Source organism: Phalaenopsis equestris, unplaced genomic scaffold (assembly GCF_001263595.1).
Source record: "Phalaenopsis equestris unplaced genomic scaffold, ASM126359v1 Scaffold000002, whole genome shotgun sequence".
In the NCBI taxonomy this organism is placed as follows: domain Eukaryota; kingdom Viridiplantae; phylum Streptophyta; class Magnoliopsida; order Asparagales; family Orchidaceae; genus Phalaenopsis; species Phalaenopsis equestris.
Window position 1 is genome coordinate 55,635,799 of NW_018164444.1, and position 24,678 is coordinate 55,660,476.

General features: G+C 36.7%; 1 protein-coding gene across 1 annotated transcript; it reads right to left on the reverse strand.

Annotated features, from left to right (window-relative positions):
* Positions 1–372: 372 nt before the first annotated feature.
* LOC110017802 (kinesin-like protein KIN-7A) lies at positions 373–20,686 on the reverse strand. Its single transcript, XM_020714916.1, is given in 16 exon segments — positions 373–918; positions 1,538–1,866; positions 2,815–3,690; positions 3,997–4,089; positions 5,027–5,164; positions 5,268–5,466; positions 16,588–16,712; positions 17,045–17,104; positions 17,576–17,643; positions 17,744–17,825; positions 18,164–18,241; positions 18,244–18,303; positions 18,392–18,492; positions 18,845–18,934; positions 19,795–20,133; positions 20,233–20,686. Coding segments are annotated over 15 exon segments (2,865 nt in total). The 5' UTR covers positions 20,033–20,133; positions 20,233–20,686; the 3' UTR covers positions 373–590.
* Between the last annotated feature and the right edge of the window lie 3,992 nt (positions 20,687–24,678).

The window sequence follows — 24,678 nt, forward strand, 5'->3', positions numbered from 1 at the left end:
TCAACTTAGAACAAACATTTAATGACTTTAGTGCATCCTTTAGAAAATCAAATCTTAAAATTTGACATGCTTATAATTAAATTGAACGTCTCGATGAGAGGAATATAACAAGTCCGCAATCATTCACTTTTGATATCATTAAGAGACTTAAAGATATTTTATTGAATCGAATCTAAAGCAAACAAAATTCTCTCTTAATTTTAGCGAGTCGATGAATAATCAAATTTACCAATATCATGTCAAACACAACAACTACCAAATATTTTCCAAACAACAAGACTAATTTCACACCCCTTACATGAAGAAAAATGATTTACATATATCAAGCACTTATTAAACAAAAAATAATCAAATTATTTTTTATTCATGTTCGACTCATTTACTACAATATCTCAATTAACATTCGAGCCAAACACAAACAACCATCGATTCAAACAAATCAAAATCCTTCTTTTCTCACCACCATCAACCACATAAATGCTTACAAAATAGCCCTCCCCAACCCCTAGCCTAATTGATCTCTAATGAATGAATATACTACAAACAATCAAAAGACAACACTTCTATAAAAATGTTCTTCCACCTGCCAATTAAAGTCCCAGAAGGTTTGAAATGGGTTGCCAGCCAAGAAGCCATGGCTTCTTGTTCTCCGGCAAGGCGAAGTTCAGTTCAAACATCTCCTTGGCCACATTTTCACCCTCACAAAACCCTACTAACCTGGCAACAATGTCTGCACTCTCTTCAATATGGGATTTGTCCTTGGGATCTCTCCATAGTTTGTTCACCAACTGAAGCTTTCTTTGTTTCCCCACCAATGGAACTCGCCATTTGGTGTACAACCTCTCTCGTTCTTCCTCCGTCAGTCTCGAATTCATTCTTTTAGAGAGAAACTCCCGTTCTTGTCTCAATGCCTTCATGCTGCGGTTAGAGAAGAAATTTGTCAGTTTTTAGCTAAAAGCAAAATTATATATTGGATGATTTACATACAAACCACTCTATTCTTATAAATTTGCATATGTAACATCGGCACCTTCCTCATGCATGAAAAGCTGTATATCCTTTTTAAAAGTCAAAATGATGGTGCTTTTTATGTGATATGAGAGATTTTAGTGGTAAAAATGTAAAAAGTAAAGTCTAGGTATTAGATATGAATTTACATAGGAATTTGGTGATATGAAGATTTGAAAAGTCTACATACATACCACTCAATTTTTATATATTTACATATGCAACACCTAAATTTCAATTTAAACATAAAAGCCACCACCTTCTCTATGCATGGAGGAGTATTCCACTTTTTAAAAGTTAAAAATGGTGGTATTTTTTATGTGATACGAAAAATTTGAAAACTATAAATGTAAAAAGTAAAGATTAGTTGTTAGATGTGTAAATATATAGTAAAGTTGGTGATATGGAGGTTTACATACATTGCAACTTATGTATTTACATATCTAACACCAAAACTTCAATTTTTACACGTGTCGTTTTCTCTATGCATGAAAAAAATGTGCATTTCACTTTTTAAAGGTCAGCTTACTTGGATGATAGAGAAAGAGAGAGTTCATCTCCTGAATGTGCAGAGTGAGGATCTCCAACAGCAGTGAAGTGTTCATGCATCCAATTTAGCCTCCTTAGCTCCACCTCAATATAAATTTGGTCAGCTTGATCACCTTTGAATAGTAGATAGAATTGTGTTCTGTGTACTAAAGATACATGGCAAATATCCCATAATTCTATGATTTGTCGCATTTGTTCCTCGAAAATAGATTTCCAGGTTGCCGGGGATTTATGAAGCTCGTTGAGGTTTTCATCGGCCTCAGAAGCCTCATCATAACCAGCATTTTCGTTCGACTCCAGCTCCAAAACCTAACGAACGAATAAAAATATTTGATGTCAGTTCAAATAACACATATTCAATGTTCATCTGTTTACATAATTGAATAATTTTGAAAAAAATCTTAGAAGTTTGTCATATAAATGAATAATTTAAATCACCCATTTCCTATGTATTTACATATCTAATGCCTAAACTTTTATTTCTATATTCATACCACCCAAATCTTTCATATCACATAAAAATTGCCATCATTTCAACTTTTAAAAAGTGAAATAAAGCTTTTCATGCATGGATTTACTATTTTTTAATAAGCATTCCCCTAAAAACTCAATAGAATGCTAGTTTTATGATGAGTTAATCACTTAATCGATAACTTGTTATTGTTTTTATCTCAATTTTCCATATCTTATGCACTTTATAAATTATGCATTTCATTATAAGTATGATGAATATCAAATAAATATATAGATTAACAGCTTTTCCCGGTAATAGTAGAGCTTCACCAAACAATTGAATTAATACATAAAAAAATAGGCAAACTTTAATTAAAATCAATTAACTTTTAATAAAAATATGTTCAAATCATTAGTATAAAACAATTAAATAAGTAGGACCAATGAAAACTTGATTATAACTCGGACTCCTTGAGAAAACTAATAAATAAACTCAATTGAAACTCAACAAGAAAATAAATAAATCGAACAACGAAATACTCAATCAAACTCAGTTCATTTACATGCTTATGCAATGTATGATAATACAAGAAAGATTTACATACATACCTCCTTACCTAAGCATGTAAAAGGTGCAATTCACTTTCAAAACTTAAAATAGTGGTAGTTTTTATGTGATATGAAAGATTCCACAGGTAGAAAAGTAAAAAGTAAAGTTTAGGTGTTGGATATGTATATACATAGGAATCGAGTGGTATGAATGTAAATGCCCCAAATAGAAAAGGTTTGATATGGAGAACAGACCTGGCATACTAGAAGCTGCTTTTGGTACTGCAGTTTGGCAACTCTTTCTTTCAGTTCAGTGACATAAGCTTTTATGCTCCTCACATTCTCTTCCGCCGCATTCTGAAACATCTTCTGCATCTTCTTCATGTTCACAGATTTCGACCGTTGGTGGCCTGGTGTTCCTTCCCTTGACGACAAATCTTCGTTATCTTCGCTCTTCGATGCGGCGGCCATTAGAGATTCTGAATGACTCTCATCCGGGTTCATGTTTTCGATCTCCGACTCCATCACCATTCTAGATGAAGAAGATGACAGAGGCGAACAGGGAGATCTTAGGAGATGTGGAAGGTTGACATTGCAGGTAGAGGTCAGAGGAACCATCCTGCGCTTCTTATGTGCTGTATTCGATGATTTCGGACTAATTTTGCAAGACGGATTATAGTTAGGAAGAGACATAACGAGCTTATCTAAGGATTTCTGAACATTTTCGAGCTGTTCCTCGAGATTCGCAATGGTGTTCCCTTGTGAGTGAAGTCTGGTAATCTCTTCTTTGAGGTTTGTGGCAGCCTTATGGTTGTTTACCAAAGGCTTAACGAAGGCTTCTGTTGTTAGAGATCTAACGGCTCTCACCTCTTTTATTTCAGCTTGAAGCTTAGCAATGGTTTGTGCAGCATCTTGGTTTCCAAGTCTGTGACAAGCCACCTCTTTCTGGAGAACATCCAAGGCTTTATTTGCCTCCTCTCCGAGTAAGACTTGAAGCTGCTCGAGCTTTCGGATTTCGTTTACTAGCATGGATGGCACAGTGGATGACTGTCGGAGTGGGTTTCTTGGTTGGTCGGAAAAGGTGAGACATTTGGCCACCCGGCGAGGCGAGGATTCAAATGGAAGAAGCCCCTAAGAGTGAGAAAATTGATGAAAAAAGAAAGTAAAAATAGTTCCCTAACTGTTTACATGGAGTTATAACTTCCCACAATATATAAAAATGTCAAATTAATATCCAAATTCTTTAAATTTGGGCTGAAATAGTCTTTAATAGGGACTAGTTCATCCAATACTAAAAGAGTCGGAGACTAAATTAACAATTTTATAAACCCCAGGACTAAAAATGACCCCACTCGCAAAGAGTCGGGACCCTTTTTGACAATTTTCTTGGAAAATAAACAATGCTTTATAAATAGAATTTAACAAGAGTTTGCTTACTAGTTTTTCCTGCTCCATCTTCCTTAGTAGTTCATCAAACTGGGCCTTTACAAGATCCCTTTCCTGCTTCAGCTTTTCCATTTCTATTTCCATCTGTTGAAAAATAGAAAAAATAGAATAAACAGAAAAAAAAGTGCGTTTGTGGATCTACTAGCAATACTTACAACAAATTCATCATTATTTGCGTTTTTATACAAGAGATCAGAAAAAAAATGCAAAGAACATGCTGCATAGTTTTCATATAAGATAAAATCTTCATCAAAATCGTTATAGCAAACCCTGCAATGGCGACAACAAGAACAGCCATAATTTGTATTGAAGAAAGATCAGAAAAAACATAGTAAAAGAGAGGTCACATATTCGCCCCATAAATTGAGCTAACCTGCATAAAGATTTTTTATGTGTTTTTATTCGTTTTGTTTTCTTTCATTCATTCACACTCACTCATTTAAAAGGAAATTTGCATGCATGCAACATAATACTTATGTATTTACATTATCTAACACCTAAATTATAATATTTATATTTATCACACCTTGCTTTCATAAAATCTATGCATAAGAAGGAGTACTTCACTTTAAAAAAGATCTTGATAGCAATATTTTTTATTGAATGTTAAAGTTATAAGGTAGTGTTTGGCTGCAACTTAAATTTACGTTAAATAGGATTTATCAAATCCGATAAATCAAGATTTCTCAGATCGACGCTGCGACAGAAGAGCTCGCGAGCAACAACGAAATAAATCCGACTTGCAATCGGATTTACTAAATTTGGATTTACATCCTAAAAATGACGGAACACGGGAAGAGAAAGACGGAACACAATAAAATTGGATTTAACGGAGCATTATATTTATTTTTTATTTTTTTAGTACTTTGGCTGGATTTATGTTAAATTCTTAATAACACCTAAATTCTTAATAACATTTTTTTGATGCATGTAAATATGAATGCTAAAGGTGTTAGCCATTTCCAACAAAAAATACCGGAGAAAACCAAAGTACAAATTGAAGGAATGCCATATCTTCTACCTTCTTAATCTGCATTTCTTTCTCCAACAGAACAACATCTGTGTTTGAAGAAGCAGAAGGATCTGAACCATGCAGTTCTGCTTCAAGTCTGGCAACCTCTCTCTGCAGTTGCTTCACTAATTGCTTATCAGATATAATCTGAAAAAAAAAATTGAATCAGGAGCTGAAAATCTGGCATAAATGCTATAAGGGTAGAAGAAGAGGATGAATTTGCAAAATCTGAGTTGTAATATGAACTCACCACATTAACCTGTGCAGAATTTGTAATTTCTTTTGCACAAGAAGCAAAGGAGAGTGTGCTACGAGATTGCTCTACATGGCTAAGAGCAGGACTCATGGTGCAAATAATGGCAGTTCTGGCATTTCCTTCAAGAGAAAGCTGTAGTATGCGTGTCAGCTTTGATTGTCTGTAAGGAATATGGCCGAACCTTTTCCCATCACTGAAATTGGTGAAATAGATTACAGCAAAAGAAAATTTTGAATGTTTAACAAATCAGATTCACCAAACATCAAGAGAGAAAAAAAATGGAAGAAGAATAGAACACATAAAAGAAGACCAACTCACAAAAAAAGTGTTGGGGATGTATTTACATATCTAACACATAAACCTTACTTTTACATTTATACCACCCAAAATTTTCACATCACAAAAATATGTTAAATTTTATAAAATTTAGAAAGAGAAATATGTCTTTTCATCCATAGGTAAGGCTATATGTATGTAAAAATTGAATTTTCAGTGTTAGATATTTAAATGCAAAAGAATTTAGTGGTAGTAAGTAAATCTTTTTTTTTTTAAAAAAAAACTTCTGTGTAATTTTCAATATAAAACATCTAAGATCCATTGGTTGCTTTACCAAGCTTATTAATCTAAAAAAAATGTAATTAGAATCAAATGCAAATTAACATGTGCAATTTTCAATAAAATGTCATAATCATAGAAAAAACTATCATTTCAATTTATTCTGGCAATAGGTGGCAGTGTTTCTTCCAGTTAATATAGAGAATGGGGTATCTATATCATTATCTTTTTGTGCATAAAAATAATCTAGGATGTACTCCTATTTAAAAGCTTAATGAAATATTCAATCTCTGTGCAGCCATAGGTGTGGGTGAGTATCCCCAAACCATATAGGTGAGAATTACTAAACCACAAAAGAAATCTATATGATTATGGGATGGTAAGGATATGTCAAATCGTTAGTATAGTGACAAAAATATGCTATAACAATGGTTCAAAAGAGATTAGTGAATGTAAAAGCTCTTCCTTCCAAAATATTATCTTCTTCCAAGCTTAATGTTTTCTTCCTTCACCAATTCCATGTCTCACCACCCCCTGGAGTTGATGCGGGCATTAAAAGTGATGTGGGATCGCATCTCCGCACGTGGGTGCTGGAGTCTTCCACTCTCCAGATATCTGGACTGAAACGGTCCAAACCTAGGAGAGTTGACCAGCTCTTCCACGATGGTTTGACACTTCCTTTTCACAGAGGGACCCAATCCTAGTTATCTAGAGTTTATATATTTGTTTTTCATGTTTTAGGTTTTCAATTTTGGTGTGTTTCTATTGGGACAACTATCGAAGTCTTAAATTTTTCCTTTGAGGGTAGTATCCAAGAGTCGAGTGATGCTGTGAGTGTATCTTACTCTCGAGGTGGTGACTGTATCCAAGGGTTGAGTGGTGTTCCGACATCATCTCGCTCCGGAGGTGATGATTTATCCTTCCCCATCACTACCCGCCTCTCCATAATCGTCCTTCCATGCTGCAGTCGCCCTAAGAACCAAAGCTGTTCCTGTTGTTCACTTCCACCTCCACCCTTCCACAATCTTAAATTTTCCCTTTGAGGGTAGTATCCAAGAGTCGAGTGATGCTGTGAGTGTATCTTACTCTCGAGGTGGTGACTGTATCCAAGGGTCGAGTGGTGTTCCGACATCATCTCGCTCCAGAGGTGATGATTTATCCTTCCCCATCACTACCCGCCTCTCCATAATCGTCCTTCCATGCTGCAGTCGCCCTAAGAACCAAAGCTGTTCCTGTTGTTCACTTCCACCTCCACCCTTCCACAATCTTAAATTTTCCCTTTGAGGGTAGTATCCAAGAGTCGAGTGATGCTGTGAGTGTATCTTACTCTCGAGGTGGTGACTGTATCCAAGGGTCGAGTGGTGTTCCGACATCATCTCGCTCCAGAGGTGATGATTTATCCTTCCCCATCACTACCCGCCTCTCCATAATCGTCCTTCCATGCTGCAGTCGCCCTAAGAACCAAAGCTGTTCCTGTTGTTCACTTCCACCTCCACCCTTCCACAATCTTCCTGGCATCACTTCCAATTGCCGTTCCTCACTACCGCCATCCGAAAAACAGTAAACATGTTGTTTTCCTGCAGTCCAGCCATCTGGCATCACTTCCGCAACCCCAAAACTCCTTCCTGTGCTTTTTTAACATTGTCCTGCCATCTGACATCGCTTTCATAGCCCCACGAATCCTTCCCTTTGTTGTTTTACTGTTCTTCTAGCCGCCCACAAGCCTACCGCATCTCATCCACCACCTAGAAATCTTATCTGTTGTAACCACCACCCTCCAACACCCCAAACTACCCATTCCAACCGACCTAGCTGACCTCCACCACCGTTGGATTGACTTCTAGTTGAGTATGTGTAGTTTGTTGTTATTTCGTGTTTCAGTGTGTTGGTTATAATTTTCTATTTGCTTTTAGTAATAATATATTTCTTTTCTGTTATTGTTTGGGTTAACTCCGACATCATTTGGTATTAGAACTAGACTAACTCCGACAACATGTTGTTTTCCTGCAGCCCAGCCATCTGGCATCACTTCTGCAACCCCAAATCTCCTTCCCGTGCTATTTTAACATTGTCCTGCCATCTGACATCGCTTTCATAGCCCCACGAATCCTTCCCTTTGTTGTTTTACTGTTCTTCTAGCCGCCCACAAGCCTACCGCATCTCATCCACCACCTAGAAATCTTATCTGTTGTAACCACCACCCTCCAACACCCCAAACTACCCATTCCAACCGACCTAGCTGACCTCCACCACCGTTGGATTGACTTCTAGTTGAGTATGTGTAGTTTGTTGTTATTTCGTGTTTCAGTGTGTTGGTTATAATTTTCTATTTGCTTCTAGTAATAATATATTTCTTTTTCTGTTATTGTTTGGGTTAACTCTGACATCATTTGATATTAGAACTAGTCTAACCCTAGTTCCACCCCCACACCCCCATCAACCTCCGCCACCCCCCCAAATACCTAACTCAAATTTTTCTTTCCCGACCGATGCACACTAATGAACTCTATCCACACCTAAATCCTAGCATGCCACCTAAGAGACAATAGCTGATCAAGGGAAAATGAGACGATGCAACTTATGAGAAATTCACAAAGAGATGTCTAGGAGCTTTCTAGGAAAATTCTCTAAGTGTAACAGAGGTTTGTCACCTTTGAGAGGAGACAACCTGAAAGAGTCAATTTTAACCAAAATAATAATTCATCAGATGGAAAGGATGCAGTGAATCCCTTCCACCATGCCATATTCCAAAGATGAAGATATAATATCCCGAAGATTTGACATGAAATATTGGAGAAGCCAGGATTTTGAAGTGAAGGTCAATTTTGTCATATTTTGGCAACCACATAGATCCAAACAAGTTTATCGAGTGACTCTGGACAGAGAAACATGTCTTTGAGTACCTAGATGGAATGGTGAAACTAGACATCAACAAGTTGAGAAAGAGTGCATTTTTTTGGTGGGAGAACTTAAAGATTCTTTGATGGCAAGAAGGGAAGAGTAGAATTACTACCTGGTTTAAAATGAAATGAAAGATGCAGCGCCAATACCTACCAATTCATTATGGATAAGATTTTCAGACTCTAGCTTCAAAAGTGGAGAAACAACCTCACCGAGTGGCCGTCACATCTTACAGGTAGAGTTCAATCCCAAGATCAAGTAACAATAGTACACCCAACAGAACATCCAAGCCTAACCCGCCTGAAGAGACAATAGTTTAGAGAGGAGAATAGGTAGAACCAATCCTCATTCCCAAATAAGTCACATAGTGTCACGGATTTGGACATATTAAATTAGATTGGCCAACTAAGAGAATTATCTCTTTCACTGATCAGGGAGCAGTTGAAGAAGCGGGCAATGACACAGTAGACGTTGAAGAATGTGAGGAGAAAAACGAGGAGTTTCAGATTCCAGCTAATGAGGGAGTAAAGAATGTAGTTCAGGCCCAATTCTTGAGAGAGACTCCATCAAAATTAACAGTGGTGGTCTAAGACGGTGTTAAGTTCAAGGAACCAACACTAGACACATGCCAACCACAGATAACAAAATTTCAGACTTTTTAGATATGTTGTCTACTTTCTGAGTTGCCCCTACTATGGGAGGTCCAACAAGTCAGAGATGAAATTTTTTTGCGCCACCCCTAAACGATGTTAAAATCAGTCATTTGGGTGTTAAAATCAGTTTAACATGTACCCATCGACAGATGATCATATATGATGGATAAAACCGCAACATTGAAAATTATCTTAGGATCTTTGGAAGAAAGAACATCCTATAGTAGGATCCAGGTCTTTTTAGAGAAGAAGAAAGAATAAGAGACCTCTCCTGAGTAGTTATACTACAATGTGGTCTAGTCCGCTATAGATCTCGTTCCAGAGTTGATTGCTCCCGACATAATTGTTTATCAGATACATTCATCCAAGTATGAGAAGTGGAATAAGTAGGTTATAGACTTATAGGATCGAGACTTATTTTACGAGAATCTACAACTATATGCATATCCAGCTCATATTGTGTCAAAAGAGAATATATATTTATTCTATAATGCTTGCAGGAGTGACTTAACAGGAAGTTAAAGTAGTTCCACCACCTTCAACATGACCGACCCGACACTATACTATGAGGAACTCGATACTTCGACAGATGAGTTCAAAGCTCCCCTAACCCCGAGCGACTGACACGGGCATCAAAAAGGGATGGGGATCGTGTCTTGGAATGCGATTGCGGTGTCGTCCGCACTCCAGTTGTCTAAATCGAACCGGTGCATACCTGGGAGAGTTAATCGGTTCTTCCATGATGGTTTGTATCCTCCTTTTCACAGAAGGATCCAATCCCAGGATTTATATATTTGGTTTTCATGTTTTAAATTTTCAGTTTTGGTGTGCTTTCTATCAAGATAGCCATCGACATCTCAGATTTTTTCTATGAGGGTGTATCAAAGGGTCGAGTGGTGCTTCGATTGTATCTCGTTCAAGATGTGGTGATTTATCCTTCCCCCATAGCTCCCCTTCGCTCCACACCGTCCTTCTCTATTGTCGTCGCCCCTAGAACAACAATTATTGTTGTTTTTCCCTGCAGCTCCCACATTTTCTAGCTGCCTCCCTACCTTCACAACCTTGTTACTACCCAACACAACCACCTCCACCCTTCCATAACCTTCCCACATCACTTACAAGCGCCGTTCCTCGTTGTTTCCATCCACAAAATAGAAAACCTGTTGTCCAGCCGTCCGACAATGTTGCCGCAGCCCACAACTCTTTCTATTCTACATTCTACCGTCTAGATGTCTGACATTGCAGTCGCAGCTCCGCAACTTCTTCCACTGCTATTCTGCAATTTGAAAAATAACAAACCTATTATCCAATCGTCTGACATCGCTGCCACAGCCCACAACTCCTTCCCTTGCTATTCTACCATTGTCCAGCCATCCGACATCGCTGCCGCTGCCTCCGCGACTCCTTTCCTTTGTTGTTTTACTGCTCTTTCAACAGTCCACAAGCCCTCCCCACACCTCATCTACCTCACAGAAGCCTTGCCTGCTGTAACCGCCACCCTTTGACACCCCAAACTACCACTTACAACCGACTTAACCGATCTCTACTACCCCTGGATCAACCTCTAGTTATATTTGTGTGTCGAGTCTGTTGTCACTTCCTGTTTCAGTGTGTTGATAGTAATTTACTATTTGTTATTAGTAATGATAGCTTGTCTTTCCGTTGTTATTTAGGTTAATTCCAATATCAAGAGTCCTCAAGAAACTCAAGAATATTTTGTTTATCTAAAAAAATTGAAAAAATTACTTATGAGAAAAGCCTAGTTATATGAATGTTTAAAAGCATTATTTAGGTTTATGTTGGATTTGTTTAATTAGTTATATATAGATTAAGATTGCATGATTTTTTTAAGTTTAACTATAATTTCGTTTTTTTGGTCATTTAATGTTTTTTTTGGTCATTTAATCCATTCAAATAATTTCAAAACAGTTATAACCAAACAACCACAATTCTTATAGAAGTTTGGACAAAAAATTAATTGAATATTCATATTGGATCTTGGTTTTACTGATGTTTGAGTGATGTGAGTCGGCTCTTGCTTGATTTACCGATCGGTCGTTTATTTGTCGTTGTCAATTACTTTTAAATATTTTTTACCGATCGGACGATCTGTTATTAACAGTTATTTGAGATATTTTTATCAATTAGACAATATTCATTGTTGTCGGTTACTTTGAATAATTTTATGATCGTACGTTATCCGTCGCTGTCGGTTTGTTGCTTGTGTCTGTTTGAGTTCACTGAGTCTCAGTCAAAATTTGACGATCCCTTGCATGTTTGAGTGATGTGAGTCGGTTCTTGCTTGATTTATTGATCGGTCGTTTATTTGTCGTTGTCAATTACTTTAAATATTTTTTACCGATCGGACAGCGATCTGTCATTGTCAGTTATTTGACAAATTTTTATCAATTAGGCAATATTCGTCGTTGTCAGTTACTTTAAATATTTTTTATCGATCGTACGTTATTCATTGCTGTCGGTTTGTTGCTTGGGTCTGTTTGAGTTCACCGAGTCTCAGTCAAAATTTGACGATCCCTTGCATGCACTTCTCAAATTTTTGAAGTGTCTGTCGGATTTGAGATCGCGTGTACATGTTGACCTCATTTTTGGTTGAAGTATAGCTTTTTCCTCTTTAGTAGCCTAGACTCTAGCCATAGGAGTTTCCTGTTGACTATCCCTAAAAGACTAAAAAAGGAATCCTCGCTGTTAGAAATCCCAAACTCTTCTTTACTCAACTTGAAGTTTCACATATTGGTTATAACTTCTAGCACTTAGTAGATGGGATCAGTATGGAGGAACTCTTGAGTCTCCCATAGGATGGTCAGACCTTAGAATTAACCCTGGCTGATCTGGTGATGGTTGACAAGGCTTGCACACACTAAACTTTCTCACATACCCCAAACCCTTAGACCCCTTGATTAGGTCTTATGATTCCTTTTGGAAAGTTCATATGAATGAACCTATACCCCTAGTCTTTGGCTAAAAGGGTTAGAACCAACATATTGAACATCCAAAATGAATCCTCATATGGCTCATATTGGTTTGGCATGGCTTCATGACTTACTTGCCCATTCTAGCCCAAAATCACTGTATTACCAAAATATCCCTACAACCCTAATTTTTGCCAAAACTCCCAAAATTACTCAAGATACCCAAATTTGCTCAAAAAACATCTCAAACCATTCACCACTACCTAAATTGATAAAAATTCACCAAAATCACCAAATTCCCAAAATACCCCCAAAATTGCAAAAAATTACCAAAATGTCTCTCATGACCTAAAAATTCCAAAATCATCCAAAATATTCCTAATTTTAATTTTTGATCATCAATTTGACTCAATTTGACCAAATTAGTCCAATTTAACCAAAAACCCCAATTTGCCCTTAAAGGCCCAAATGTCCCAAAATTAACCCCAACTTTGGCCCAATTGATCCTAATCTTGCCCAATTTCAATTCCAAGTCAAAATTCAACATCCCCAATCCTAATCTAAACAAAATTCAAGCTCAATTTGACCCAATTGCAAGCCCAATTTCACCCAAATCAAAACGCCCCAATTTTGACCATATCGCCCCAATTTGACCATACGCCTAAATTCCCCAAATTAACCTCCCAATTCAATTCAAAATCACTTGAGGTTCTTCTAAAGCCTTCATGACATATTCCTACACCAAACTCAACATTCAATTAGTCCAAATTTTAGCCCAAATTCAATTTCAATTTTAAAAGCCGAAATCCTTAAGTCACTCCAAAAATCCCAAATTCAATTAAAAGCCCACATGATGAATTTTATCCCCATCATCCATTCAATTAAAATCACTCCTAAAGTTCTAAATCCAAAATCAAATCATTCCAAATCAAGCATCATGCCAAACTCCACTAAAATATCTTATAAATTCAAAAATCCCTTCTCATGAAAATTAGTCAAGCCACATGCAAGCCATGAAGCCACTCCCAAGCCATAGAAAAGCAATGAGAGCCTTGCCACCTCATCAAACTATTAATGAAAAGAGGCCAAGCCACTTTCAAGTCTCCTTAAAAAGGTTTTTAACCCTTTTAATGAATCCTCTAAACCTCATACTTAACCAAATCACTTGGATGGGGACTTCTCCACACCAATTTAGCTGACCCATCTGATCCTCTTCAGCACAAGACCAACCTTGGTGGCTGAACCCAATCCAAACCATGCTTTGACCCAATTTGACCCAAAATAGTCTTTTCCCCATATTATTTCAATCCCATGTTTTTACACATGATCAACCCCAATTGACTTCATCAATACCAAGCCTTGACCTCCCTGAGTCAGATGGTAACCCGTCCCTGGCCGGCTGACCACCTTGACTGCTGGAAAAGTCATGGCCAAATGCTCCCCCATGGCTAAAACTCAAAATTAAACCCATCCAAGCAGTCTCATCCCAATTGGATTTTTGCACCTTGTTAGCATTCACATAAGCAACCTAAGGCACCCACCAATTGCCTCTAGTGGCCTCTCCTTCCCCCTCTATTTAAACCCACCCTCTATGGTCAAATGGAGAGAGTTTGAATTTCTTTTGGGAGACTGTCAAATTGCTTCTAGAGCTTCCTTGAGACCTCTTGAGCTTAACCTAACCACCCTTAGCCACTCAAATCCACTGCTCGAGCACAATTTTGGAGCTCAAATTCAAGGCTGAAACAGGACACTCACCAAACCTCCACCAAATCCAAATTAATTGCACCCACACCATCCCCACAGTGAGAGAGGAAGATCCTCTACAAAAGCCCCGTCACCAGAGCACGTTAAGGTGGCCTTTGATCGGACACCCAAATCGACTTTGGTCAAAATCATGTCTAGTCGATTCACCACTGCTCGAGGCTCAATCCTTAGGCTCTTTGGACCCCCACGAAGCTTCCACAAGCATCCAATCGAGGCTTCCCCTCTTGGACCAAGGTATTGAACTTTAATCCTAAACCGAGCTTCATTTAATTCTACATGAGGATAGAGTTGATTTAGAGTTTGATTAATCGTATGGATGTGTGCGTCTCATCAAGATGAGTCGATAGGAATAAACCTTACTTGATTTGGTTAAGTATCGAGAGAGATATTAGGATTTGAAGATGGACGGTTCTCGGGCTAGAGGCTTTGGGGACGATGACCCGTGGCAGTTGGATTGGCTCTATGGAAAGAATCTCCACCTCCTCCAAAGATGGCAGGGACTATGCTAGCGATGTGGATTGCATAGGCTTGGCTGGCTCGTCTGATATTTTTTCTATTGGAGCTTTCCCTTATCGTTGGGTCATTGCTCTTGGAGCCCACAAACTTCTTAAGCTTCCCAACATTGATCAACTCTTTGATCAGGCCCCGGAGGTGTTGGCATTCCTCCGTTTCGTGCCCATGTGGATTGCATGGGCTTGGACTGGCTCGTTTGATATTTCTTTTATTGGAGCTTTCCCCTAATCTTGGGTTGTTGCTCCTGGAACCACAAACTTCTTAACCTTCCTGACATTGATCAACTCTTCGATCAGGCCCTAGAAGTGTTGGCATTCCTTCGTGTCGTACCCATCGTTCCGATAGTAGGCACAATACTTCTTGGAATCTCGAAGGTAAGCTCTAGTTTCATCAGGGGCTTTCTTGAAATAATCTTTACTTTGGATGACATCCACTATCTCAATCGTCGAAACCCTCAATGATGTTGTCTTGAAAACTTTATAATTAGGCAGCGGGTGCTCATTGTATCGAGCTGACAGCTGGTCAGGATACTAAGATTGACTCACTCAACGGTAAGTTCTATTGATGATCCAATGGTCTCGCGGCGGTCGACTGGCTTCGTAGCCCTGGCGGGTGAAAGGGCGTGAATCACGCCTTGATCTCCACTCTTTGTCTTGGAGGGTCCTCTTCTATGGGCGATAGCTGGAGAACTTTATTCTGGAGAAAATGGGATTGGAGTTATACTCCTAGGCTGATATGTGGTTGTTGGCCAGCTCCAACAATTCGGCCAACATCTTCGGTAGTTGTAGACCCAACGCATACCAGAATGATCATTCCTTCAGCCCTTGAGCTAGGGCGACATGTGCTACTGCGAGCTCCAGGTCCCACATTTCTAACATCTCCTTCTGGAAGCATGTGATGAACGAGTGAAGGCTCACATTCTATCCCTGTCGGATTAGTAGATGGCTTCTCTAAGGCATTTGGACACTGCAAACTGTGCCACAAACATTCGCTTGAAATCAACGAACGATGCGATCACTTCAAACGATAATGCATTGAATTGCCAAAGGGTGGACTCAACGTGGTAAAGAAGAGATGGCATTTCAGCATGTTGGTGATCCTTAGCAAGCACAAAATTGATTTGAATGAGACTATGCGGTCAATCCAATCGGTTCCGCCCTTGTAGGACTCCAGTGATGGGATTTTGAGCTTCTGTGGGGGTTCAGGCTTGAAAATTTACAGATTGAATGCATTCTCGTGCTGTTGGGCACCTTATTGCGCCTAAACCAATGTAGATCAATCAGTACCAACCCAAAACTATTGAAGTACGTGGAGTCGCCTTATCTTTCCAGAGCCTAGGCATCTCTTCAGTCGTTGGCGCCAGCCCTTCCTCTCGAGGGTACTGTTATCTTCCCCGAGCCAGCACGTCGGATGACATCCAATATTTAATCATTTAACTCTTGGATCTGCTGATTCACAAACTCTCTAGTACATTCTATGTTGTTAGTGTCTCTATTGTGGGTTTCCTCTTCGCGGGCTGCTACTCTTCTTTTTTCTGGCATGATCCACACTTCTCGCACATTTTATAATGCTTAATCCTAATTTGTCCACGAATCACATGTCTCACTCTCTTTAGACGGTGGGCCTATCCAAGTTGTGCACTTCTCCTCAGGACCGTCAGATCTCCTAAAGATCAACGCCAACACATTGTTGATGCACGATTCATGATTTTACTGAACAAAACCATCAACACAGCAAAATGCAAAACAAGAGAAAACAACAATGAATATGTTTGAAAAACAATAAAGTTTCTCAAATTCATCATTTGGTAGGAAGTTTTTAGAAACCAAAATTATTTTCATACACCCAAAGCTTCCCCAAAGTCCCGGTAAATTAATGATTCTATTTTTCATAATCAAAATGAGTGCAAACAAACCACCATTTTATAAAACACGTTTTATAAATTAAAACAATAGAAGCCCATAGTGCAAATTCATGAAACCACGGGCAAAACCTGACCTCAACTTTCTTATAACAGTTGTCAATGTCAGGAGGCTAAGATTTATATGGCAGCCTTCCTTTAGCCTAACACCCTCAGCATTTGTCTGTGAAGTTCTCTCACTTCCTGCAAGGTCCACAAAATTCTGCAGCAAACTAATATTTATTAGAAAGAATTACATACCTAACACCCAATTCTTATATAATTACGTATCTAATACTTAAACTTTAATTTTTTTAAATATATGCCACTTTACCTATACATGAAATGGTGTATTTAACTTTTTAGAAGTTAAAATAGTGGCATTTTAGATTTGATATGAAAAAATTAGGTGGTAAATGTAAAAAAGCGAAGCTTAGGTGTTAGATATGTAAATACACAAGAATTGGGTGATATGTATGTAAATGCCCCTAGTAATTATGATATAAACAGAACTACAAAGGTGGTCTGCTTAATAGAGTACAATGATAGGCTTACCAAATTTGCCACATAAGACTTCACACAGCCTGAATCCTCATGGAGACTGCTCTCAATTGTCTGATCCCAAACCAAGGATTGAAATAATTAGCAACTTCCACCATCAAATACAATAAAACGATAAGATTAACGAAGAATTACATACGTACCACTGGATTACTATGTATTTACATATCTAACACCTAAAATTTAATTTTAACATACACACTACATTACTTATGCATGAAAAGCCGTATTTCACATTTTAACAGTTAAAATGGTGGTATTTTTTATGGCATATGAAAGATTTGGGTGGTATAAATGTAAAAAGTTAAGTTTAGGTGTTAGGTATGTAAAGTCGTAAAAATAGGTTGGTATGTATGCATGAAAAGCTCTATTTCACATTTAAAAAGTTAAAATGGTGGTATTTTTTAAGAAATATGAAAGATTTGGGTAGTATAAATGTAAAAGAGTTTAGGTGTTAGATAGGTAAATACATAAGACTTGGATGGTATGTATGTAAATGCCCCTAAGAATAAACATCACTTATACCAGTCTAATTATTTGGTGAGATCTTGAACTAGTATCATTCAATGCAGTCTCTCCAACTTGTCTCTGCGCTGTAAAATAAAAATAAAGCATGATAATTAATAATAAAAATATAGAGAAATGTGCAAATGTATAAAACAAGATACAAAAACATCTCAAATTTAACACTACCTTCACAAACGCCTATCAGATACCTCAAGTGCTCACTATCTTTTGCAGTCTCTTCCTCTAGTTTCTCAACAATGGTTCCTTTCTGAATATACATAAATTAAAAAGTAAATAACAAAATACAAATGGGAAATTTACATAGTAGCATACAATTCATATTTACACACATAGCACTTTGGTACTTTAAACCTATGCATGAAAAAGTGTATTTTACTTTTAAAATGTGGGAGTGTTATTTTTTATGTGATAGTAAAGTTTTGAGTGCTATGTGTGTAAATATGAATGTCTAGGTGTAAGCTATGTAAATACATAAGAATTGTGCGGTATATGTGTAAATGACCCAACACAAATATACAACAAATATTAAATGAAGATGTGTAAAAATTTGTGGTCACATATAATTTGTTGATTAATGTTACTCACCTCAGGATCGTCTAAAAGCCTTAGAGGACCGGAATCTGGTTTCAACAGATCTCTCACAACCTCATTATATATCTCCAAACAAAGCTGAAATCCTGATAAACCAAAGCTGAAATCCTGATAAAGAATTTCCTTCCTGGATTCTGAACAATACACAAAATCCAAAACTTCGCTATGAGATAAGATATGAATGCATGAAACAGTAAGGTTCAAATTGACAATAAAGCTTACACTTTGTATGTGCTTGTAAATGTCAGTTACAGCATTTTCCATTATTCCTCTCATTGTATAAGTCTTCCCACTGCTGGTTTGCCCGTAAGCAAATATTGTAGCTGTAGAGAAATGCATAACCGAATCCACATAATTTACTGTCATAACCTTTTCTAATAGTAATTTATGTGAAAATAAGTGAGTAAAGTGCCAAAATAACCTCTTGCCTCTTTATGTGAAAATAAGCTAGTAAAGTGCCAAAATAACCTCTTGCCTCTTTTAAATGAGGACTATTTTAGCCACCTTTAAAAGAGTCTAGGGACTATATTGATATTTTTATAGATTCCGGGAACTAAAATGACCCCCATAGAGTCAAGCGACCATTTTGACGCTTTTCTCAAAAATAAGTATATTTCCTACAGCCATATGAAGGTATAAAAAAATGTAAATTTAGAGAATTTTTAGTTTATGTACCATTGATTCCTCTCACTGTTGATAAAGCAACCTCCTTTGCTCCTTCTTCATATACTCTCTCAGTTGGACATGTAGGGCCAAATACTTTATCTGAAAGAGTGAAGAAAATGGGAATTCAGTTGGTAATCCCAACTTCTAGTTCTTCATCGATAACAACAGTAAAACTTAATATATAAGGGGCTGTTTGGCCATATGTAGTATTTATTGAAGATTTAGTAAATCCTATAAATTTAAAATTAGAAAATCCGGAAAAAAAAAATTTGGAAATTGTTTGGCATAACAGCTATCAAGGGGTTGTTTGGTTGTAATATTTAGAGAAGATTTAAGCCAACCATGCCGGCCAATTTTTTCAATCCTATAAATACCACTGCCTTCTTAAAACTTGTTTTCACTCATTTCAGGTTAAACCCCAGATTTATTAAATCTCGAGATAAGCAGGATTTCAGATTTACATCACTTCTAATCATTATGCTCCTACTTCTACTTCATTTAAATCCTGTACTTTGAAAATAGCTAGAAAATATTTACTAGAATTTTACTAAATTTAATATCTGTCATAGAAAAAAGAAATTACAATTTAATGCATCTAGTGTTTGCTAAGTCTAGACTTACAAGATTTATTAGATCCTTCTTGAGTTACATTCTACTCGTAGCCAACAATTCCCAAAATCTTGCTAAATTCCCATGAACAATTTTACTCCCTTTTTTTCAGAATTTAAGTGTGACAGGGATAAATCCTCTAAATGGTATGATTTGACAAATCTTAGATTTAATCAATAACAGAACTAAAATGGAACTAGAGAAATAGTAGAATTCAATATCCCAAAGTTTTGTTAGGCAGGATTTAAGCTAAATCTTGGTTAAATCCTGCCTAAATTAGGATACCAAACAGCCCAATACTTTCAAAAATTAAAGAAAAATTAGAAAAAAAAGCAAAAATTTAATATTACCAAAAGTATAAGCTGATGAGCTTGACCTCTCTTGATTGGGCGTATTCATTACTATTGTATGTTCATCAGCACATTCCCAGGCAACCTGATCCTTTAGCGATTGTTCTTTTTTACTTAAGGGCCTCAGACGTATAGTAACTAAAATCTTATCCTTCTTGATCTTTGTACCCCCAGGAGTAGAAGACGGAGTTCTTTCAATCTTGGAACCTGGAGTACTAGGTGTTCTAGATGTTGACATCCCGTTAAACCCTAAGGAAAAATTTGAAATAATCACTTATGTAGATGCCCTCTTTAATCAGATTCGAGAATGAGCTTCTGCGGCTTGTGAAATTCAGAAATCTGCAAGTAAAAACCATCAGAATAGTATCACAGAATTTTTGACCTAGCTGTAAACTCATCGAAGTTAGGTTAAGAGTAAGTAATAGTCGATTATCTTACCAAAATCGAGCTGTAGGGGCTTTTTGGTAGCCGGTTTTAAGCAGGTTTTACGCAAATTTAAGCTAAATCCTGCCAAACGGCGAAAAACGCCTCCGAAAATCCTGAGCTCCCGTAAATCCTAAAATGACGCTGATTAGCGATAAATCCGGGATTTACTAAATTCTGTGAATCTGTGGATTTAGTAAATCCGGGACGAGCGAAGAGGAAGAAAGATTCGAACAGGCTTGCCTTCCTCAATGGTTTCTGGTAGAAGCGGAGCGGAAGGAAGAATAAGATGAGAGTTTCGGTGGTCTCTGTAAGCCGCGATCCCGTCGTTGAGTTCTCAGCTAGCTTCAATTGAGACTGTATCGCGAGGGTTCGGAGACGAAGGCGATGGTTCTGGCCGAAGCAGAGAGAGGCGGAGGAGAGAGAGAAAGCTCGATGAGAGGAAGAATGGGAGTGTTGAGAGATGAGAAGGAAGCGAGCCGTTGGAGTTTTGAATCAGACATTAAACTTGAAATTTTTGGATTATAATAATCAGGGAATGTAAATAAATTATATATCATACAAAATGCATGAATTATTTATAATAGAGTGATGCATAAATTACTTTGAATTTAACAAATTTGTGTTGGTCATACAAGACGCAAATTGAACGTAAAATTGATGATGGTTGAGGATTATCGTCGAATTTGCGTCAGATTTACGTTTGATTTTTTCTACGAGTAATTGGACTCGGTAATGTTAATTTCATCAATTTTGCGTCGAAATATTCTGACGCAAATAATAATCATCGTTTTTTCGTCGTCGCAACGTCGGACTACTATTGTGTCAAATTTTGCGTCTAAAAATATCATAGGATAAAGAATATTGTCATATTATTGTCGAATTTGCTGCGAATAATTTCGATGAACGACGTGTTGGATTTTTCGATGCAAAAAGGACACAAATCCGCTGCAAAACTCAAAAAAAAAAAAAAAATCAACATATAAATTACATATCTACAATCTGCACACAACATGTAATCCATATCATAACAACATTATATTCACTCATATCAAATATCAAAGTTCTGAAAAATCTCATTAATGAAGAAGGAGATACCGTCGCAAATCTAAATTATTAGAAATTTATATCTACACCTTCCATAAAAATTCAAACATTTCTGAAAATAAAAATAAATAAAAAACCCTTTTTAATCCTCATCCTCGTCCTCCTACTCGGCTACAACAGTCACCGTTCGCTTGCTGAAACGATATTTCATAATCTCTGCCAGGTGTGATATACTCCACTCAATTCATTGTTGGCATTCACACATATGGCAAACCTTCTCATTCATAGCAACAACCTACCTGGAAAGCTCCGGTATTCAGGTGTCATGAGCTCATGCCACCCATAAAAGCACTAGAGATCTCGACCTTCTTCTTCCTCACCGCCTGTGTCTATAGCTTGAACTTAAACTGCGCAGTGGTAGACTGGCTACCACTACTGCTGATAGTGCTTGGGGTTTTAGAAGTCAACTGCCTCTCTAGATGCTGCTCGTACTCTTCCTGCATAATGAAAATCAACTATTAATCGTCATTTTAAAAATTAAGAGTCAAAATAAATGTGAAAAAATTAATTTTTTTATTTACATTCACCCGTCGGGCAGCTTGTTGAATATGTGCAGGAGAAAACTTAGGTGTGGCGGCAGCAACAATAGAAGGTGGGAAAGCAACAACAGTTGTGGAAGAAGAGATCTTCTTCTTCCCGCTCTCGTTGGATTCATCAAGTCAAGACACTCGAATTGACTATAAATATCAAAGCTGGAGTCCATTTAACTATTCAAATGACATCCAAAGCCTCCAATTGTGCTTTAACAATTTGATTTGGGCTTTAGAGGAGCCGATTTGATCAATTTTGATATCATTGGTTTAGTCTTGTAGAGATGGTCGGCATGACTATAAACTTGTTGAAATTGAGACCCTAATGATCTTAAATTTAAATTTGGAAGATTTCTTATTTAAAAAAAAAAATTAAGAATCGAGCTCGATAAATATTTATTGATGACACAATAATAATATTTTTGGTGTGACGTTAAAAATATGCCTACAAATATAAAAATGTAGGTATTAAAAAATGTAAATGCATAAAAATTGCAGTGTATGCATGTAAATGCCCTTAAAATTAATTTCTATTCTAGTCTTATTATTTTATAGTGAGTTTTAAAATAAATATCTTTATTTAATTTATTTTTAATAAATTATCATAGCTATTAAACTTTTTTGTTTACATTCTATGAACATTAAATTAGTAATTATATATTATCATTTTAATATCTTGTCATTTGACCATAAAATTTTTAATATTTATTCGGTTATTTTTTTAATGGAAAGATGTGCTCAAATGGTAATATGTACGATTTAGATCATACCATAAGAAATTATACTCTCAATCACTACATCACGTATAAATGTATTTATTCTTATACTTATTGATAAATTAAAATCATATTATTTTGTATCATTTAAATAAAATGAAAAGAATGTCGAAATTACGACGCCTATCTTTAAAGATTTTAGGTGAGGACGTATCAAGCTTCTAACATGCATATCACATAATTTTCATTTATATATATGTTTAATGCTCAAATTCTAATGTATAATGTTTAATATCATATAAGTAAAATTAAATGTTAATATATAAATATATAAAATTTTTCATCAATATTAATACGTCATTAAAACTCTCAAGATGACCTGCACAGCTCCCAGAATTTTTTTAGGTGGGAAATATTCGAACTCAATTTAAAAATTATCAAGAACTCATACTTTAGCAAACTCATAATCAAATTGACTAGCTCAATGAGATGAATACAATGACACCAAAGTTGCTCTAATCCTAGTAAAATCAAGCCTAGATCAAATCGTTAAACCATTTTTGAAAGTTTTCAGTGCTCAATTGGAAGGTCAAACAGATTCCAAATCTACAAGCTTATAGTTTAATCAAACATCTCGATGAGATGAATCCGATGAGTCAAAGATCACTCAATTTTGACATTGTTAAGGCGCTCAAATATCTGTAAAACACCACTGATCAAGAGGATCTCTTTGAGCCGCCCTATATGGTGAATTGGATTCTTTCCTAATTCTTCGGAACACCACTCCTAGACTATATAAATGGAATTCTACCACCTTCATAAAAAAGGAGGAAGCCCTGAGGTTGGAAGAGGATCAAGAAGAGAATGAGCTGAAGTCCAATGATTTGCACCGAATATCAAATGTTTCTGCTCCTGCCACAGCCAGCCACCCTCTATTCGCTACAACGAAGCCTATGCAGGGTAGTGACTAATGTTATGGAGTAACGAGGTGATGTGTGCAGTAACAACTAATGTAGCGAACTAACGAAATAACGTGAAGAGTAGAGGCCAACATCGTTGAGTAACTGAACACTCTACGGATCAGCGTGTTGTCTCGAACACCCCACAACGACGCATTTCAAAGATGATGTATCAATGTTCCAACAACTGCAACTGCTCTTACAAGTCATCATACAAATGAAGAGAATAACTGTGTGACTCTTTCATACATGTGGGATAAAGACGTGTGCATGTATTCTTCAAGCTATAATAAATTATTATTTATTGAGTTGGACCTCATGGTTTTTTTACTTTTCGGGTTCTCCACATAAAAGCTTTTGGCGTCTCTACTTGTCATTTTTATTATCCGAGTATTTGTTGGATCCTAGCATAAAACTAAAACAATAATTCATTACTCTTCTGCTGTGAATTCTCCTGCACATATAATTTTTTTTTTAATTTATAACTATATGATTAAAACCATTTGGACCAAGTTTAAGCCAAGTTGTGTCAACAAACCAATTTGACCAGTACGCAAACAATCCGACCAAACAATTAGACTTAGATAGTGCCACCAAGATAGCTTAGCCAAATGTTGAACCATTAAATTTGTCCAAATAACTTGGCCAATCAATTTGGCTAGTTGTCCACAACAAATCATAGTTTTAGATAGACTTCGTCAACTAGCCCAAGCACCATATTGGCTAATAGAACACATAGGCCATATACTCGGTTATTTTTTATTCCAAATTCTCAGGCTAACCTCAGCCTATAAATAAAAATGTAGGCAAAAGGAATTTTTTCAGAAGAAATTTTTGGAATAAAATAAAGAAAGCGATATTAATTTAGGCTAATTTTATAATAAAATGAAGAATATAATGAATAATTAGAAAGTTAATAATGAAAAATTACCAAATATATAATACAAAGTTCTAAACATTTTTAAAACCTTAAAGATAAAGTTTTAAAATTTAATATATTTTGAGTATATTTTCAATTTATATTTTTATATAATCTGGCTCCTAAGCCAACGAGTTGAGTCGGGACTGGCTAGAGCATGACTTATTAGCTCATCAAGCTCAGTTCATGAGCCTCTTAACGAGCCGAGCTCGAGCCGGCTCATGAGTTAA